The sequence below is a fragment of the Lissotriton helveticus genome, chromosome 5_1 (genome assembly GCF_964261635.1).
Source record: "Lissotriton helveticus chromosome 5_1, aLisHel1.1, whole genome shotgun sequence".
In the NCBI taxonomy this organism is placed as follows: Eukaryota; Metazoa; Chordata; class Amphibia; order Caudata; family Salamandridae; genus Lissotriton; species Lissotriton helveticus.
This window is the reverse complement of record NC_136065.1, coordinates 159782633-159804197: the sequence shown is the minus strand read 5'-3', so window position 1 is coordinate 159804197 and position 21565 is coordinate 159782633. Positions and strand designations below refer to the sequence as shown.

The 21565-nt window shown below is 44.9% G+C and overlaps 1 protein-coding gene across 8 annotated transcripts in view; it reads left to right on the top strand.

The window, feature by feature from the left end:
- Window positions 1-21565, top strand: part of BRD3 (bromodomain containing 3) — a 394414-nt gene that overhangs the window by 365646 nt on the left and 7203 nt on the right. For 5 of the 8 annotated variants that reach the window (XM_078641947.1, XM_078641948.1, XM_078641949.1 and 2 more), the window contains exon 12: window positions 19404-19532. The exons of the other annotated variants lie outside the window; for them this stretch is intronic. In XM_078641947.1, coding sequence (XP_078498073.1) covers window positions 19404-19532 — 129 coding nt within the window. The remainder of the gene's footprint in view (window positions 1-19403; window positions 19533-21565) is intronic. 8 annotated transcript variants of the gene reach the window in all.

Sequence of the window (21565 nt, the reverse complement as noted above, 5' to 3'; positions counted from 1 at the left end):
AATTTCCAGGGCGGCACTCGCTAGGCATTGCGGTCTACTATACGCCTTTCTGCCTATACCACATCTACCAAGAGTGCTGAAGAAGATCAAGCGCGACCAGGCCTAAGTCATTCTTGTGGCTCCAGACTGGGCACAAAGGGTCTGGTATCCCGCGCTCTTAATCATGGCCATCAATCCTCTTATCAAACTGCCCCTTCGTGAGGATCTTCGGTCACAGCAGCAGGGGGTGGTCCTCCACCCAAACCTGTCCAGCCTCCACCTCCTTATGTGGAGATTGAGCGGCGACAGTTGACAGCTTTCGGCCTTCCTCCCGAAGTCTGTTAAGTTATCTTGCCAGCCAGGCGTCCCTCCACCAAAACTGTATACACCTGTAGATGGAACATATCTGTGGCATGGTGCACAGCAAAGGCTCTGGATCCCCTTACTGCCACTCTATCAGAGGTTCTCTTCTTGATTCTTTCTTTGGCCTTGCAGGGCTCTGCTCTGGGCACTCTCAAGGGCTATCTTTGGGCCATTTCGGGCTTTTTTTGCCTTCCAGATCAACCTCTTTTTAGTTCCCCAATTGTAAATTGTTTCCTTAAGTGCATTACTAACATATTTCCACCTATTCCTTTAAGTAATGCCCCAGTGGGACTTGTATGTTGTTCTGACCTACGTAATGTGTGCTGCTTTCGAGCCGCTACATAACTGTCCTCTCAGACTTTTGACACTCAAAACTGCCCTTTTGGTTGCCATCACCTCTGCTCTCAGGGTGAGTGAGCTCCTTCGAACTTGACCTTCTTTTCTTCCCAAAGTGGTTACCTCTTTCCACATAGGACAGACCATCACTTTGCCCACATCCTTCCCGCCCCTGCATACTTCTAAAGAGGAGGAAAGGCTCCACCGTCTGGATCCAAAACGTGCGCTTTCATTCTATCTGGATCACACACGACAATTCCGGGTGGATGATCAGCTCTTTGTTAGCTATGTGGGCGCCAAGAAAGGTCGGGCCGTGCGAAAGCGGACCATCTCCCGAAGGGTCGTTATTTGCATCAAAACCTGGTATTCCTTAGCGAAAAAGGAGCCTCCGGTAGGGCTGCGTTCCCATTCCACCTTGGTGACGGCAGCCACTACTGCTTTGGTATGTGGAGTCCCCCTTCATGACATCTACCAGGGAGCCACACCAAACATAACTGCCTGGACAGCCAAGTCTGGAGAGACAGCTTCTTTGGCCGTTCAGTTCTTCAGGACTTTCTGTTGTAAACTTAGTTCGCAGACCCACCTCCGGGTTTAGTGTTGTTGGGGTAACTATTCTAAGGTAAGGAATTCATAACTAATAGTCTCTTTCAGATGAACAAGTTACTTACCTTCGGTAACGATATATCTCTAAGAGACCTATATTAGTTATGTATTCTTTACCGCCTCACCCATCTTCCGCGTTCTGCAAACTGACTTCTAGGGTAAGGGACTTCCTTTCAGGGCCCTAGTTTTGTTCCAGTGGTCAGTGTCTTGCAGGGCTCTGTGCCTCTGGCGCCGAATGACGTGTAAAGAACTGATGTCTACGCGCAGGGGTGGCGTTTAAGTAGATACAGCGACGTCATTCCAGCGATCATGACGACGAGCGTCGAGTCGACCGACGCGCAGGAGTACTGCTGAAGAAAAATTCTCCGGATCTAGTCTGATGCCTTGGGGTAATTCTAAGGTAAGGAATCCATAACTAATGTCTCTTACAGATATATCGTTACCGAAGGTAAGTACGTTTTTCGTCAAAGATTTTTTCATTATGTAAACTCTGCTACCTTTTCCAGTCAAATATGCACTTTGTTAAAAAAAAGAAATAGATTTTTTTGTTGGCTAGGTGAGCATGTAACAGGATAGCATTAGCCTGCCACATACTTGTACTTGAGTACTTAAGGGCCTGGGGTGCACTTATGCTGTAGAGGGAGCTGGCCAAGACCACCACCTGGAGCATCATCACAGTCATTAATAGCTTGCATTTTAAAATATTGCAATAGAGAAACTATGCTACTGCTAGGCTAGGGGAGATGCCCTCCCAACATCAGGACTCCAATTTCCGCATTTGCCCACACTGGCAGTTCAGAAGGCTCAAAGGAAATTCATAGATGTTAAAAATCTGGCTTAATATAGCATAACACTCTTAATTCTCAAACTGAAGGAGGAATGGCGGGGCAAGATGAGTCTAGTCACAGAAGCTACAACTGCCACTAAATTAATCGGGAGCGTGGAGGGAAAGCAACAGCTTCAGGATCAACTATGAAGGTAAAGAGCATTTAGAACACAAAAATGACCCTGCATATGCCTTTACCACGCTTATTCCTTTACAACGAAATAAGTATATATCCGGTAAATGTGTGTTTTGTATATATCTTTATATACATACCTGATATATACTTAACAATTTCTTGTAAAGGCATGTGTGGGAAACTCATTGCGTTGTAAAGGCTATTGGGTGGGAAGGTTTTTTTTTTACGGTTGGGTATAGGGTATATGTTTTTAGAGTTTAGGGCTTGATTGGGGGAATAGGGTGGTGAAGTAAAAAAAATTATTAGGAATGTTTGAGGCCCCGCCCCACATCCCCAATTTACAAAAAGAATACACACACACTCTCCACTTTCTGCCAAAGCGCACTCGCTCACTAGCGGGTGCTCAGTGCTTGAGGGCAGACTTGCGCAAATCTCCACGCTCTCACAAATAATTACCAGCACTTGCAAGGGGTAAATCCTCGTCCGGATTTGACACTCGGCCACTCTGAACACCATAGACCGGCTTTCGGACCGCCAGGGCCTTCGGGCCTTGGTCCGCACTGACAAACCACTTCAGACGCCCAGTTTTGACTGTGCCCCGAGGAAGCCTTCGAGGGTAACCGCTTTGGTGCTGGCCACCCTGGCACGGACCTACCCTCAGCACCGATGTGAGAAAATGCAATCTTTCTTGCATCGGTATACCCCACTTTTTTCTGAACTGCTGATCCGCTTTGACTGAGTGTGCCCTGGGTTCCTGCCAACCAGGTACCCAGGGCCTGTGTTCCTTCCCTAAAACTGCGTTGAAACTAAAACCCAGTACGCATCTCATGTCCACCTATCAGCCCCTAGTAAATGGTACCCTAGGTACCCAGGGCATGGTGACCAGAGAAGATCCCTGAGGACTGCAGCACTTATTGTGCCACCCTCAGGGGCCCTGTACCCTGACACCCACACACTGCCTTTGCAAGCTGAGTGTCTAAGAACAGAACTAAACAAAGAGTCGACATGGCCCACATCCCTGTGTGCCGTGCCCACAGAACCCACTGCCCTGGCATACTTCAGTCACCCCTGTAGCTGGGTGCACTATTCCAGAGATGTGGGCACAGGTGCCTGTGCCCTGTGCCCCTACAGTACCCAGGGCCATTCCTGGGCACTGTAAGCGCAGTGATGCCATTAAGAGTATATGGTGCTGGGAGGTGGTCATTACGAACTCCACAGCACCATAATGGCTACACTGAGGACTGACAATTTTGGTACCAAACTTCTCAGCACATTAAACCCGCACTGATGCCAGTGTGTGATTTAATGTAAAATGCACCAGAGAGCATCTTAGAGATGCCCCCTGAAAACCTAACCTACAATCCACGTCTGGGCTGAGTGGCTGCAGAGGCTGCCACACAGCAGACATGTTGCTGGACCCCTGGGTGGAGAGCCCCCCACTCTCCTGGGCCTGCAACAATGCACATCCTGGGCGAGGTGCTAGGTGTCCTCCCCCAGGATGGGCAGGGGGAAGCTTCAAAGGCCTCTGTGAGCTTCGCCAGACCATTTGCTGTACCCAGCAACTGGCCCCACCAGTCCTGACCCCCCACTCTGGCGGTAAGACTGGCGGGAAAAACTAGGTCAGGAAGCGGGGTGTGCCAGCCTGTGCCAACCCCACCCCGCAGGTGGGGGAGACGAGGTGAAGCACGACCCCGGACTCCGGCCATCTTGAAGATGGGGAGCCCTGCCCAATCACAGCTAGGCTCCTGCCCCCCCTCCCACAGGAGAGGAGCAGGCTAGGGGGTGTACCCACCCCATGACAGGGACCTATTGGTCCCTGCCCTTGCCCTACCTGGAACGCCCATAAATTCAGTATTTAGGGGCTCCCTGAACCTTCCTTCCTGAGATCCCGAGAAGAAAAGAAGAAAGAAGACCAAGAGGAAGAAGACCCGCCGTGCAGCTGCTCACAACAGGACGACAACAACTGACTTGGCCCCAGCACTACCTGCCTGTCGATCCTGGAACCTGCTCCTGCCTAAATCCCGGCGACTCCTGCGGACAGCAACCTTGGGACACCCAGAAGACCTGCCTGCCTTGACCCTCTTAAAGACTGGGACTCCCATCAGCAGAGGCTCTGCTGCAACAACCTCCCTGGTGCCAGCCAGGAAGCTCCGGACCAGCCAACTGCTCCCGCCGAGCCCGGCCCATGCCCGAGTGATCCAAGACCACAAGGATGTCCCCCCGGAGACTGGGACCCGAAGTCCAGTGCCCAAAGACCCTCCTCGACGAACCAGACGACGCCTGCAGACTCTGAACCAGGGGCCACTCCAACCGCGGCCAGCTGAGGGTAAGCTTTTAAGACACCCCTGCACCCGGCGCCCTACACCCTCCTGTGCCTCCCTTTGGGGTACCTACCTGTGCTCCCAAGATCCGAACTTACAACTCGAAGTCCTGGTCGCCCCTGGAGAGTCTCCGCCCCGAGCCTGCAGTCTTTGTTGCCTTTTTACCTTTCCCATTGGAAAACATTGAGCGCCCGACGGCTCAAAAGCACCCTGCACCCAGCTGCCCAAGTACCGCTGGCTGTGCCACCTTTGCCCTATCCTGCTTCCCCTTTTGCCCTGAGCAAGTGACCAGGAGCCCAGCTCCCACAGCAGTGTGGCCTGCTAGCCAGCAGCCACCAACCGCAGGCCCCCTGTCCCTCATTGGATAACATTGGACCTAACTTCTGCACCCGGCCGCCCCAGCGCCGCTGAGGGTGAACCAACTGTACCTACCTGACCCTGGTGGGCCCCTGAGTCTATGCCCAGAACTGCAACTTCACCAGTCGAGTACTCACCTGGAAACCGGTAACTCACATTTGCGGCGTGAATCTTTCTGGATTCACTATGCTGCGCATTATTCCGAGGTCTAGTAGTTGGGTCCGGAATCAGTCTTTTCTTGCTTCTTTTTTTTTTTTTTTTTTTTTTCGTCGCCCAGGTGGGCTTTGACGTCCCACCTATTGGTGTACTTCCTGTGACGTCGGCACGCTTCCTGCGGAAGCTTCCACCTTTGGGCGCCATCTTCAGATTCTTTTTTCCGCCGTTAGGTCTGGATCGTTTCCGAAAGGGCTCCAGAGTTTTGGAGAAAAGAAGACGTCAAAAAGTCGATTTTTGCACAAAAAGGATTGAGAAGACAACGAGAAACTACACCATCGAGCGGGACGAAGAAGAAGAACTTAGAGAACTTCGACGTCCAACGGAGAATGCGCACACAGGGGGCCCCGTGAGCGCAAGAAATGGACAAGACACCCTTTAAATTCTGCCGTAACTGCCACCACAAATACGCCCAGAAGGACCAGCACCCGGTTTGTAACCTCTGCCTATCGGTCGACCACGAGAGCAAGGACTGCAACGCCTGCTCCACCTTCACACCGAAGACTCTCTGGGTTAGAGAGCGACAGAGAAGGGCCAACTACAACATGCAGGGCAAGGGCCAACCGCCGTCCCTTCGAGACCTGGGGCTCTCGACCGACGAGGTAGACAATGTCGCCGGAGAAGACGACGACTACATGGTCCTAGAGACCGATAAGAAGACTTCTAAAGAGGTAGGAGACTCGACGGCCTCTAAAGCCCCGACAGACCCTCGAAAGTCTGAGCCAGACTCTCGAAAATCAAGTCTAAGTCCTCGAAGGGAGCACCGGCGCCGAAAATTTCGACGGCCGCAGCTGCATCCAAGGACAAACAGCCCAGCGGATCCTTCGAAAAGGACTCCCAGGTGGCGAAGACCGGCGAAAAGCCAAGGTCGTCCAAGCACGTCCCCGAAAAGGAACGTTTGGCTTCGAGAGAGAAGGACCCAAAGGTTGCTTCGATGTCGAGAACAGCTAAACCATGCGACGCCGAGCAGGCTGCCGAAATGGAGGGGAAAAAAAGACAGCTCGAGGCCCAGTAGGATAACATCCTGCAAAGGAAAAAGGAGTTCAGCGAGAAAATGAAGAACTTCTCAATTCCGTCGAAACCAAAGACACTGGTCGTCGAAATAGATGAGGAGGAGGGCTTCGACGCCGAAGATTCTGGAAAATCCAGAGGAAGAAGCCTTCTACTACGAGGAGGAGGGCGACGACGATCAGCGGACGATCCTCAGCTCGATATCCTCGGGGACACAGGACCTGGATTGGCAGGACCTCGACACCGAAAGCCCAGAAGAGGCCGTGAACACGTACCCTTCGAGGCCTTCGCCGCCAGATGACATTGGGGCCTACAATATGGTCATCCAGAACGCGGCAAAATCTTTTGGAGTCAAGCTGGATGAAGAGAAACCGAAAGCAGACTTCCTCTTGGAGACCCTGCTCCCCACACAAACTAGAAGCCAGTACCTCCCCATGCTGGAGAGTGTCATGGCCCACAGGAAAGAGGCGTTCAAGGAACCGGCAACATGCAGGTCAATGACGCCGAGGACGGAGAAGTATAAACACTTCTCTAAGGACCCTCCCTACATCCGAGGATCAGTTACGGCGGACTCCATTATTGCGGCGACCGCCAGGAAGCGGGCAAATGTGCCAACATCAGGGCCACCACCAGACAAGGAAAGCAGGAGGATGGACCTAACAGGGAGGAAGATAGAAAGAAATGCAGCCATGCACTGGCACATGGCAAACTCTAACGCACTGCTGAACAGGCACCAGTACCAAATTCTGGACGAGATCGGACAACTGCTCAAGCACCTCCCAGACGAGTACCAACAAAGAGCTTCACACCTTGTGGAAGAGGGGGAAAATGTGGCAAATTCTTGCCTCAAAACAGCTCTGGACGGAGCAGACACGTCCAGCAGGCTGATGATGTTGGGAATCACGGAGAGAAGGCAGGCCTGGCTCAGGATCTCAGGCTTCAAACCAAAAGTGCAGCACAACATTCTGAACTCCCCGTTCAATGGGGAGACACGGTTTGGGGCGCCAGTGGATGAAAAACTCACCCAGCTCAAAAAAGAAAACTAAACTGCAAGGTGCATGGGGCCTTACAATGTAAGGGGGACAAAAAGGGGTACTCCGTCGCAGAGACCAAACGGAAGAGGGGGAAACCAGCCAGGAACGTCACATCAGACCTTCCAGCAGTCCCACCAGGGAGAGAGCCAAACACAACAAGGACATCAAAAACAAACCTGGCACTACCAGCAAAGGGGCCAGTCCTTTCGCGGGAGGGCGAACGGACCTTGACAAAATAAGAGGGGGCCAACAACCCACCTCTAAGACTCCGTCACGCAATCTTTACCCACCCACAAAACTCCTGCCAGGGTGGAGCACAAGACCAACAAAGGGTTACACGGCCAGAACATCAACGAACATGTAACACCAGTAGGAGGCAGGCTAAGTCATTTCTTCCGGGAGTGGAAGAAGATAACCACAGACAAATGGATACTCAACATCATACAGTTCAGACATTGCATAGAACTGGAAAAGACACAGCCAAACAGGAAACCAAAAAGAAGGGCGCTGTCAGGAAAGGAGCTAGAGCTCCTTCAAAAGGAAGCGAAGGAACTCCTCCAAAAGGAGGTCGTCAAACCAGTACCATACAGAGAAAGGAACAAGGGAGTGTACTCTACCTACTTCCTGGTACCAAAGGTGGACGAAACACTGAGACCCATCCTGGACCTAAGGTTCCTAAACAAGTACATAAAGACACAAGTTCAAGATGACATCCCTACAAGAGGTCATTCCTCAGATAAGAGACTGAGACTTCATGGCCACCATAGACCTCAAAGATGCCTACCTGCACATCCCAATGAACAGGCAGCACAAGCATCTATTGAGATTTACCATCAACAAAGATCACTACCAGTTCACAGCCCTAGCATTCGGACTAAAATCCGCACCAAGGGTCTTCACAAAGTGTCTCGCAGCAGTGGCAACGCACGTAAGGAGGGAAGGGATACATGTATACCCTTACCTGGACGACTGGCTAATAAAGGCAAGTTCATACAGGACATGCAAAGAACACGCACAGTGCGTGACAAGTACACTGGCGGACCTGGGATTCTCCATTCATTGGGGGAAATCCTCAATCGAACCAGAGCAAGTAAAAATCTTCCTAGGAGCAGAGATCAACACCATACAGAGCAGGGTGTTCCCCAGCAACAAGAGAACAATGGCCCTGCTGAAGGAGACGCGTCTCTACCAGAAGGGGTGAGCTCTGACAGTGAGGACAGCGAGCAAGATCATGGGCATGATGGCCTTCTGCATACATCTGGTCCCAAATGTACGGCTCCAAATGAGACCAATCCAGGAATGGCTGCAAGAAAAATGGTCACAAGCTACAGGAAGTTAGGAAGATCTAGTGGTTGTGACGCACACAGTGCAGGAGGAGATGTCGTGGTGGAACAAGGAGAACAATATGGAAGGGAAGCCTTTGACACTACCAACCGAAACGGTGACAATCACCACAGACGCATCCCAGAAGGGATGGGGAGCTCACATGAGCAAGCTCAGGGTGAGGGGGTCTGTGGACTCCAGCGGATGCGGTCAAACACATCAACTACCTGGAACTAAAGACAGTATTCCTCGCCCAGAAGGCCTTCCAGACAAAACTACAACCAGAGAGTGTTGATCCAGACAGACAACACAACAACGATGTTCTACATCAACAAACAGGGAGGAACACAATTAGCCCCGCTATCAAACCTAGCACAGGAGATAGGGAGACGGGCCATCCCACTAAAAATTGACCTGCTAGCCGTACACCTACCAGGGAAGGACAATGTGGAAGCAGACTGGCTCAGCAGACAGTGAGAGCTCAATACACAGGAAACGCAAAGGCTATTCAGAAGGTGGGGAACACCGACAATAGACCTATTTGCAACACGCCAGAATGCAAAATGCCATGACTTCGCATCCAGGCAACCAGGGGAAGGGTCCCTGGGGAATGCCCTATAGATAAGCAACATGACTCTGATCCTGGTGGCACCGCAGTGGGCCAGGCAGACCTGGTACTCACAAATAATGGAAATGGCACAGGGTGCACCCCACAAGTTTGGGAAAAGGAAAGACTTACTCTCCATGCAAAACGTAGAAGTTCTACACCCAGAGCCAGAGAGCCTCAGCCTAGCAGCATGGCTCCTGAAGACAGAGTTTGCACACCTGAAGTTACCTGAAAGCACCCTGCGGGTACTGCGAGAGGCAAGGAGACCTAGCACACGAAGGTGCTATGTGGCAAAATGGAAAAGGTTTACACAATGGTGCAGAAAGAAAAAGCTACACAAGAAGATGACAAGGGAATCAACGGTGCTAAGATATTTCCTGCACCTACTGAAGGCAAAACTAAGTTCATCCTCGCTAAGAGTACACTTAGCTACGATAGTAGCATACACAAGAGGAGAAACAGGGAAGAGCTTCTTTACTTCACAGATAGTAAAAAGATTCCTGGAAGGGGCAAAGAGGATTGCACCTCCAAAGAGGATGCCACCACCGGCATGGAACCTCAATTTAGTCCTAACAGAGCTCATGAAAGCGCCCTTTGAACCCATTCATAAGGCCACCCTACAAATGCTAACAATGAAAACAGCCTTCTTGGTGGCACCTCGCTGCGCAGGGTGAGCGAACTACAGGCGCTAACGCTACAAGAACCCTACATCCAAATACACAATGATAGGGTGGTAATGAGAACTGACCCACACTTTATGCCAAAGGTAGTGTCAAGGTTCCACATCAAGCAGACAGTACAAATACCAAGCTTCTTTCAGAAACCGACCACAAGCAAAGAGAGGGCACTGCACACTCTGGACGCTAGAAGGGCAGTAATGCACTACATAGAAGGAACCAAGGGAGACAGGAAGACAAAAGTTCTTTGTGTCCTTCGCAAGCAGTTTCCTGGGTTTCCTGGGTAGACCAGTAACAAAGGGAACCATCGCAAGATGGATCGCACAAACTATACAATTCTGCCACAGACAAGCAGGCCAAGAACTAGCAGAAGGGGCATGGGCCCACTCTACCAGGACAAAAGGAGCAACGATAGCCTTCCTGGCTAACACACCCATTCAAGACATATGCCTGGCGGCAACATGGGCTTCGGTGCACACGTTCACTAAGCACTACTGTGTGGATATACAAATGAACAAGGAAGCACAAGTAGGACAGAAGGTGCTTCAACATATATTCTGCAACCAATGCTCATCTTCCACCCAGCCGGTAAAAACATAACAAACCGCTACAAAATCTATGCACAGCATAGTGAATCCAGAAAGATTCACGCTGCAAAACGAATAGTTTTCTTACCTGTCGGTGTAGTTTTGCAGCTTGAAGATCTTTCTGGATTCACTAGCGAACCCACCCACCTCCGCCAGAAAGATGAGGCTGGAGAGAGAAGAAGTGGTTAAAAAAGAAAGGACTTTAAGAGTACATAGCGGTAAAATATCACCTAAATAGAACATTGCCATTACTTCGGAAACGAAAGAAACACGGAAAAAAAGAACCCGAAGATGGCGCCCAAGAGTGGGAGCTTCCGCAGGAAGCATGCCGACGTCACCGGAAATACACCCAACGAGGTGTAACGCCGACGCCCACCTGGGCTACGAAAAAAAAAAAAAAAGAAAAGACTAAGAATCCGGACCCAACCACAAGACCGCGGAATAATGCACAGCATAGTGAATCCAGAAAGATCTTCAAGCTGCAAAACTACACTGACAGGTAAGAAAACTATTCGATATATTCACTTCACATTCCATATTCCATCCTCCCCAGCAGTGCCGGGAAAAGGCGGGGGGAGGAGGGTGGAATCTAACAATTCAGTTAATGACCATGTGCATTATTGCTGAGAGGAGGAGTTACAGCACCTCATGACTTAAATGACTTCTTCGAAGTAAAACAACTTGCAGATGGCAGGAGAATGCTCCGCATATGCCTTGACTATATATAGGTTTTCTCTTACCTGATTTATACCTACCATTTCGTCGTAATCAAATGCGTTAATTCTGTCGTATTTCCACTATGAAGCATTGATGGTAAATTGTCACCTGCAGGACTCACTTGGAAAAATGCTTCGTTTAGTCGCATATATACATAGCTAATGCATACCCCAGTGACCTGCAGCAGTAAATCAACCTTCACTTAATATATTATGTTGGAGAAACTGTGATATGGCACATTGGATACTAAACTTGAAAGTGTTATCTGAAACACTTGGATAGTGTGAGTACGGTCTAGTGAGTTGAAGATGGACTGGGTAATAACTGTATGCCCACATGAATGTACTGCATTTAGCACACTGATAAGTTGGGGAGATCATTATGTGAGGGAATGGGGAGTTTGTGTGCTGTAAAAGTTAGTTCAATGATACAGATGCACCACATGTGCACACATTGGGTAACGAAACACATCGACTTGCAGTATGGACTACTCAAAAAAACTGGGTGTTCACTAAACATTGGTAGAACATTGTCCCTCACGTCATGGAACAGACTACAGCTTAATAAGCCTTAAAATAAACATTTCTTTTGTCATGGCAAAGTTCTGGTCATGCCGTAGGAAATGCACAATAGCCCAAAAGTGCAGATGCGCTTTGCTATGAAATGGGCATCACATAGATTTTACGCCTCATACGTTACTCTTCCTACAGCTGATTCTCCTGGGTGGTGTAACTGTTGTTGACCTGGAAGGCAGATACCTGCTAAACATATGAACGCTTCTTGATATACTGGTCACTTTCATTAATATATATGGACTCACCAGATTTCTTTGACCTGATTCTCTCCATAGGCAGTAACGAGAGTGGGAGTTTAGCACTGTGGGGAAAAAAATCAGTTCAGCATTGGACCCCTACCTGACCTAGATCTTGACCTTACAAGCTCAGTTTACACTGCTGTGCACATATACAGTTGTTAGTAGGCAAGCAGATGCATCCTGTACATGGAGCTGCTCTGTTGCGGTTAGTGGACAATTAAAATAACATCCATAGAATTGTGCTAGTCTTAATGACAGCGAGTCAGGGGCATTTTATCTCAACATAGGTATGTAGGTTCTCTATCCCACTTAGGGTACTATTAACAAACAACACAATTCCACTACTTGTGCGAGGAAAAACATTTACGCGCTTGGCAGTCGTGGTGACATTCAATATAACAATTATCACCAATCTTCACAACATATTTTGTGATTGGAAGTTCCCATCTGTCTTCTGGTTTGTCAGTGTGCGCAGAACACACAACACTATTCAGTGTCTCCATATAAGGTATACTTCAGGGTTAGTATTCACTCGTAAGTCTTAAGTCACTCCTTCAATGAAGTTGATTTTGCTTCTCCAACAGATTTTTTTTTACGAAAAAAAGATATCCCGCTCAAACGGTCTGGTTACAAACAACGCATCATCAGATTACCAAGAATTTAGTGGGCTTACAGCCCACCCATTGGTCAGCTTTATTGTCTCTCCAATTTGCCTTTTATTTGATGGGTTGCTTGTCCACATTGTATTTAGCCCTCACCTGGAGTTTTATCCTCTTCACTTGTCTCCATCCACTGTTCACTTTTAGGGAACTACTTTTTTAATTTTGCTCAACCATTCCATGAGGATTGCATGTGCTTTCCAGTAGTCTCGCTTGTGTGCTTCTCTCTGCTCAATGTTGCTCTATTTTGCTGCATGCTTCTTCCTTAACTTCATGGTTAGTTCTCCCTTGTGTGCGTCTCTGCCTACCATCCATGTTGCTCCCTCCATCAGCTTACTTTGCCTTCATCCCTGCACTTGAACACCGACCTGCTCCTCCGTTGCCTTCTGTCTGCAAATTACTGCTGCGTTTTCTGCTTTATAAACAAACACTTTTGTACTATTTATTTTATTTATTTATTTTGAAAGTTTTATATAGCGCGAACAAGATCTTTGCAGATATCAGAGCGCTTTACAAGGACACGGGGGTGAAGGAATAATACAAAGTAATATTTGAGGTAGTTAGGTACAAGGTGCTTAGTTACATAGGTAGGTCAAAAAACATGAGGTAGGTCACAGGTGAGGTAGTGTCGGTACACGGTGCAAAGACAAACAGTTGCGTCAATAATATAAAGTTCAAAAATAAGGATCATATACTTGCTTAAGCGTGTTTAAAAAATTTTGAGCTTAGAGGTGGGCATAGTTGAGGTGGTTGAGTGCAGGATGTATAGTCCCACAGGTGCGACAGTAGTAGAGAAATAGGGATCGTTGAGGTGGTGTGGGTAAAGTGTGCAAAGTCACATATAGTTTGCATATTTTTTTTATCCATTCTTTTCGCGGATCCGTAAATAAAGACCTGTATCATAATGCATGCAGCCATACAGAATGAAGCAGCCACTATTTTTTGTAATCATGCTGTTCAACGTCGGTTTTGCTGATGCTTTGTACACCAAAAACAAAAGGCATTGGCAGAGTCCATAGGTCTCAATGGCCAGACTTGTGGGCTTTGGCAAGGCTTGTTTTAACTTGAATGATGTGATTTTTTTTCCCTCAAAGTATCTTACATATATATCGATGTGACCTTTGTTTGACGTATTGCACGAGTCCTTACTGAAATTCTAAACGTGGTGATCTTTCCAAAATTGGTCACCTATTTTATTGAGTAGAGTTCACAGCATCAAGCTGTAATCGCAGGTAGCACATAATCGATTTGGTTCAAAGTAATATCAGCTTTTCATGTCATCCAGACCATGGTATAAACTTCACATGTCGCCAGATGTCCCAAGAGTGTGCACAGGCTATTTCAAGAAGTTTCTCGTTTTAAATTGACATTACCACGGGGTGAAGGATGAATCTGCTTTGTGTATCTCTTGCAGGAGAAATCATGGACAGTTACATGAGTAAGCATTTGATGCAGGATTGTTCAGTGCATACACGTTTATAGGCGGGCTATCCCACACCACAGACAGCATGCCCATTCATCCATCCCCCTCTGCGCTGGGGGAATAAAACCTACTAACTTGGATAGGTTGGCAGTGTTTCATGGAAGATCGTATGCAGGGCGCCTCACGGCCCTCAATCAAGAGTTACTAAATGTTGTGACTATTCATGCTAGGCAAGAAACAGTCTGAAAGAACTTAACCCATGTCTCTGCTGATTATCACTACAATAGTTTTGATATTTGAACCTTTTCAAGATTCAAATGAAATCCTTCCATCTCGTGAATGAAGACCAGTGATAGCTCACTAGATTTAAAGTATGTTCTGGTTTTGCTTCCATAACAGTGGTTGCCTAATATAGTAAGTAGAGTCGGAGAAATCCTTTCTGAAGTGTCAAGTGACACTTGTTGTCTATTTGACCTCATCATGGGTCATATTACCACACCTGTGGTAAACACCCAGTATGTAATTCTAGTTCAGTTGGATGGGTGAATAGTTCACTACATGCGACACTGGAAGAACTCTTAAACTGTTAGTTCCAGTAACTGTTCTTCAGTGATTACTGAAGTTAATGATTACTACTACAAAAAACATTGAATTAATCTTAAATGGCCTAGTAATTTGCAATAATGTACTCTGTCGGAGCAAACAAAGACACTAACTTTGACTGAAACTCTCCTTTGACCCCTATAAGGATTTTGTTGGTGAAAGTGCCAGCCTCATTTTCAGATGAAACCAAATATCTGCTGGATGATCTCAAATAAACACTAGAGCTAATGTCTAACCCAGGAAGAGTTGGAAGGAAATGCAGAGTTGGCCCATATCCTTGGTCTCTGGCTTTTAGTCTCAGGGGAGCTTACCTTTGAACTTTAGTGTTGTGAAGATGAAACCACATATGCAGTCACATGTTTTTAAAACACCGTTTTACGTAAGAAGTTGTCGTTAAATACGTAGGCAACAAATAAGGAGCTGAGTCCACACCCAAATTTGTATTTAAATCCTTTATTTGAAGAACATTTTATGTATACAATTAAATTAAGTTAGTATATAAATCGTAATAGTGGTGCAAGTCACATTAATTATAAAAGTCTTGTAACTAAGCCATAATAGATTAATCCACTTTAAGGGATCCCGGGATGTTTTTGCCCATTTCTAATTTGATTTAAATCACCACAGAATTTTCTGTGATAATCAAGACCATATGTATCATTGTGAGAAAACTGCTTGTCTTAAATTCTCCATGCATTTGAAATGAACTTGCATGCCAAATGTGTTCGACGTCCAAGTTTTTCTTCCTGTATTTTGCAACGGTATTGCTTATTAGTATATGGCTTTAAAATGTGTTTTTTAAAATGTGTTTTTTAAAGTTCCATCTTCTATGCTTCTTGCTCTTAAATGGGTTGGCCTCTAAGTAACGCTTCTGTAACCTCACCTAAATGTCAGCAAGCAAGTGACATTCATTCGCCCGATATGTGACCTGCACATTGGTATTTTCGACTAGAAGTTCAGGCTACTTTTCCCATTTCGCATACCATTTAATTACATTAAGCTGTATTAAAGTCTGGGCTCTTGATGCCGAGTAGTCTGGTAACTTTTTCTCCCTTTTATTCAATACTTCGACAATGCACACTTATGGTGTCTTTTCATGCCTCTGATTCGTCAATCATTCTAAGTTTCTACAAGCGCACTTTTATCCAAAATTGGAAGACCCTACGAGCATTTACCTAATTTCAGGGATGATATGCTGTCTGTTTTAACTGGTGTCTCATCTCATTCAGCCGAGTCCACGTATGCAGTTATTATTCATCTCCTACTCTTAGCCAGGGGTGAATCATTTAAACTTAGTCATTCCTCTCATCTGCTGTATCAGGAACTAAGACAACCATTCAACATACACTTATATTGTTGAACCTATTACATGAAGAACTATAATCTATTAATAGGAAACATGTGTCTTTAACAAAAACTCATTACTGCCAAAGGAAGGCTTCCATTGGATGACAGTGTGCCAGAAAATGTATACTTTAAAGTGTAGGAATGGAGATCACTCCAGTTTATTGCCTCCCGATTTTTTGGTATAATTATGTGCAGTGCTTATGGATCTCTCTCTAATTGTTTGAAGCATTTAAATTTTATCATAGAGATGTCTGGTAACGTTTTGTTATTTAAATAGACATGTTGCATATAATACTTTGGTTAGATGTTTGGAGTACCCTTCACTTTCTTTGTATACACATATCTACTTAATATTTACACAACATATTTGTCTGAAGCAGAATACTTTCTTCTTACCATCATGCCTATATTTATCAGTGGCCTACATGTTGTAAGTTGGAACTTTTTATGTTTAATCTGTTTTAAATGTGAATATAATGGTTGTCCATTTTTGGAGATTTGCATTCCACAAACGCATTTCTAATTGTGCTTTAATTGATGACTGTTATGACCTTTTTCTCTTGGCTGCTTTATCTCTGCTTCGTCGTAGCTAAAATTCTTCCTCCTTTTCCCAAATCATTTGTACCGCCTTATTCTTCAATTTTATATCTTTACAATTTTCCTTGTTGGAGATACAGTCTATGTACCCTGAGCCTCAGATTACACACTCCGCTATTTCACTTTCTTGTATTCTGCACAAACACACCATTGGTATCTTAAATGACTACTGGTATCTAGCCAGAAGACTGTAAGTCTTTTCTCTTTCTTCGTTCAGGATATTATTTGTTTATTTTTGGGGGGAGAAGGGTCCAGGTTTTTACTGCCAAACGTCTATAAACATTGCACACCAGTTAAGTGTTTTTGTGTTCCTTGCTGTTCCTCACACAAGCCCAGCAGTAGATGTCACCAAAAGTCTGCAAATGAAGTGGAGTTTGGAGTGTCTACAACTGTTTACAAAATAAAGCTCAGGCAATTTCAGAAGCGATCACCTGCAGTGATTCTGTTACAGACAAACAAGCTCCTGTAATTCTGAAGCCATTGAATTTCTTCTTGCTTCTTTCAGTGCTATGGCATGCAACAGTGGCAATATCGTTCTAAAGGGGCATATCAAAATCCAGAATTCTAAGTTAGGGTCTCCTGTTTTAAAAACACATCTTTCTATTGGAGAGATCATAATTATTCACTCATGGTGCCCACTGACGCAAGTTCCAGTGTTTAATTTTGGCCAAGCTATTTCCAGCTTGTAGGCTTGAAGCTTTGCATCTGAGTTCATGTTACCATTTCCCTACTCCTCCTTTGCTTTGTAATATGTTCCCATAAGTTGGTAATTTGAAGGAGACGGGCATAAGAGTAAGGAAAAGTTACTCATGGCAGTAACGAGGATACCCCTTGTGCATAGGATCTTTCACATTACCAACACCCTCCTGCTATTCTTTTTTGATTCGGGTCTGGATCTTCTATCTGGCCAGCTGCAACTTTTAAGGGAAGACATGCAGGGGGCGGCAAGGTAAGGGCCTTGTTAGAGGGCTGCGCATGCGCCGGTCCCCTGGATCCTTAGATTAAATATTGTGCACAGTCTCATCCTCGCCATGGTTGCAGGTTCTCATACGTTGGTAATGTGAAAGAGCCCAGTAATATCCTTACTTCAGTTACTACAGTGAGTAATATTTTCTATAGCTCTGAGGAGCTAAGGTCAGTGTGTCCATTTCTAAAACCACCATCCGTTATTTTAATGCATGCGCCCGATGTCTCTCTTCTGACTTTGTAGCAGGTCACTTATTTTGCTATATCTATTTTGGAAAAGATAGACTAGTTTTGTTTTGATTTTCGATAAGTAGTAGTCTTGGCGCCATCATTCTCTTTTCTGTATCCCATCTGAAGCAGTCAGTCATGGGTTGAGAGAATAACCATTTCCATGTCCCGACAAAAATAACGTAACCTAGTACAGGAAATTGCTGACTGTTAGGGTAACCTTTATAGCTAGACAATGCCAGGCAATCATGTAGGATACCACCGGTGAGAGACTACCAAATGTTGACTAGAAGCCTCCAATATTGTCCCCAGTTTAATGGGTGAGGTTGATACAATGTCACTTCATGCAAGGTGCCAAAGTCTCTTGCATCTGCTGTGTAAATCCTTTTAAAGCGGTCAATAGCTTCACCACTGGGGGAAAAAGGAGTGGACTGAATATCTTAAAAACATTTTCAGGTAATGATTGACTGGTAAAACTACTCCAGTGGACTCCCATCCGAGAAATCTTTCTTGTTTTGTTAATTGAGTTGCCGTAATGTAATGGATTTTGAGGGTATAGCTTGAGGGTGCCAAATGACCTATGCACTCTAATCCTATTAAAATAGTCTGTTCATAAATTTTGTGGCTATCTTGGAACACAGATGTTGTATTCGTTGCTGTAGAACCATATATACAGCGTCACAATACAACCCTGATTTTTCATTAACTAAAAAGAACATACATTTTAATTCTTATACGCTGGGTGACCGTCTCTGATGTAAAATGTAGGTTTATTCCCATTTTGAAGGGGTATCACTGAAATATATTAAATCTTATATATAGCATTATTAATGATGGAACCCACTCAAAAAGTTGACAAAAAAATGTATCCGTGCGTGCTTGGGATACATTGTAATTAAACTGTATACATTCATTGAGTAATAACTACAGATTTGGCTTACTAAATTGAACTGCCCGGTACCTGATTCAGCCTGAATTGTCAGAAATCTAAACGTATGATAAGCACCTGAAGAATATCTCTGCTGGGAACATTTTAAATGTTCCAGCTGTCTGGTAAATGAAGTCTACCTTTATTTCCAAATCATACAAATGTTGAACTATCAGATTTGTAAAAAAAAAATGCATCTTTATACTCAAAAGCTTAGAGGGACAAAAGAGACAAGAATTAGATGCGTTCTCTTGACTGTTTATTATAACATCAAAACCTATTTTAGTCTTGGTTTTCCAAGATGGCCACCACTTTTATGAAAAGGCTTATTTCTGAGTCCAAACCCCACTGTAAAACTGTTAAGAATTTAACTATCATGCAACAGATGTTGGTTTCCCGTTCTTTCAAACAGTGGAAAACCAACATGTATTTGTAGTTCTATAAAATCTGCAAGTTCAGAAAAAGGTTTTGTACCGCTAAGTGCATTTTTCGTATGTGATGCCAATGAGCGGATGTCATTCTGAACATGTAATGGTTATCCATTGCAGGTGCGTTCCCCATTTTCTCGGATGGGAAGTGCCTTAAAGGGGCGAGCCAGGTTTTAAGTGCTTGCCTGGGACCTTCGAGAATAATCGAAATTTCATCTAGAGTAGCATTGCATGATTTTATGTATCTTTACAATGGGAAGCAGTTGAATCTGCATTGTTCGTAATGCAAGTACTTATTTAATTCATTCATTCCCCCGCAGCTGGAAGTGGAAAAAAGCAAGCTTCAAAATCTAAAGAGGAAATAGCGCAGGAAAAAAAAAAAGAATTGGAAAAGCGGCTACAAGATGTCAGTGGGCAGTTAAATAACAATAAAAAAACTCCTAAAAAAGGTAAGTGCCAGTCAAACAGACGAAAGGAGGGAGATGGTCCTAATTATCAGTCTTTAAAAGTCTGGTCCAAACTCCCTCAAAAACACATCCTTCAGGTATTCATTGTATCCAACGTAAATATGCATGAGACTAATTACTTATTGATCTAAGCTACTACACATGATATGTAAATTACTTTTAGTTTTGATATTGAACTAGTCTATAGTCCCTTTAGTTAGAGTTGGACCTGCATGTTGTCTGCCATAAGAGGTTATCGGGATCTATATTTTTATTTAGTTTTGGCTACTAGGTTAAAATCTGTGTTTGTCCTCCCCTATTCCTATGTAGAATAAACAGGGCAACCAAGTGGCGAGAATGGAAAACTGCTCTTTAAAGTTTGATATAATTTAAGTGTACCAAATTCGGGGACCGTGCATACGCGTGAGCTCTTGGCCATGCCCCTGCTACATCCCTTGCGCGTTTCATTCCTATTTACTTTATTTATTTTGCCATGCACTGTCTTTTGTCTCCTGGTGAGGTCTGGTGTTCAGTTTCTGTTTTCTATAAAACAGAAACCCTTTTTTGATATTTTGCTTCAGACTTATTCATTCATAATTGAGATTTTCCTGCCTCTACAATGTCTGCCTGTCTTCAAAGGATTTACAGAATGCGGGAGGCATCCTATTCTAGCTATTTCTAGAACTTAAACTAACTCCACACCTGCTCATTATGCTGCTGGAGTATATGGACAATTTGTGAGAAATTGCTATCGGCATGAGCTAAAATAGGACCACAACATTTTTTAATTACAGGAAACAGTTAAAGTATTTTGGAGCAAAGGCCAGTTGTATGGTAAGAAGGTTCTCCTTCTGTCTCAGGAGGATCCCCAATCATCTGCTGTTTAATTAAACCTATCTTGGCTAAATATTTCTACCAAAAGCCCAACTTGCTACATTGATTTTTATATTTTTCCTGTTCTGATCTGTTTGGCACCAACGAAGGGCAATTGGAAGAGTGAACTTGTCACCAAGTCCTTGATCAAACCAAATACTTTACAATGACGGAGCACGTTCACCAAATTCCAAATCTTGGTCAATATCATTATTCCCGATTCCTTTTGATAAGCCAAGCTGAATGCCTCTGCAGTATTTCTGGGTCCATTTGCTTCCAAGGGCTATCCGTTGAAGGCCAATTACTGTAACAACTAAGAAGTATCCTGTAGTACGTACAGTGTATCAGACTTCTTGAAAATTCCTCAAACCCTCTTTCTCCTATGTGCAAAAATTATTAGACCAAGTTGAGAAACCCTTTTTTAATTAACGTGATCTAATTGGTCATTTTTGGTGAGACAACGGTAAATCAAACATCTTCAGTTATGACTGCATGGTTTCTGCAACTCATTCAAAATCTGCTTTTTCACAGGGAAGCGTTTCAATCTTCTATTCTATTCTGGGTCTGTTAGATTTTGATAGCCTATCTTGATATGTCAAGGCTCAAATACTACCATAGAAGAGCAGACTACCTTTTTAGTTTTACTTCATCCCTGCTTGACACGGTTTATAACTTTCTAACTAGTTCCCATGTACTCTGCTTGGATTCTGGACCAAGCTCTTCTAGACTAGATCATGTAGGTTACTTTTTACTCAGTTCACCTAATGACAGACCCTTTTTACCACCCCTTTGATATGAGGATGTTGTGCCCTCAAGTTCCAGAAACACTTCCCAGTATTTGCGCCGATCTTGTACAAGCATGCCTAGGAAAAATCCTGTGACATTTATGGCATGTGGTCATGTCTGTTTGTTTTCATATGGGTGTTTTGGGTACATATAAATATGGCAGTTAATTCAATACTTGCTTTGTCAATGTTTGAGGAGCCAACTTCTTCTGAGGTTCTTACCCTTTACATATGAGTCTATAAGGTTGTGAAGCGAGAGAGCCCTTCAGAAGTTCTTCTCCAATGTTCCAGTTGAGATAGCATTACTCCTCTTCTTAATATCAGTATGATTCTCGGAGGATGCAATAACACGAGAAATATCATTTGTCAAAAATAAGG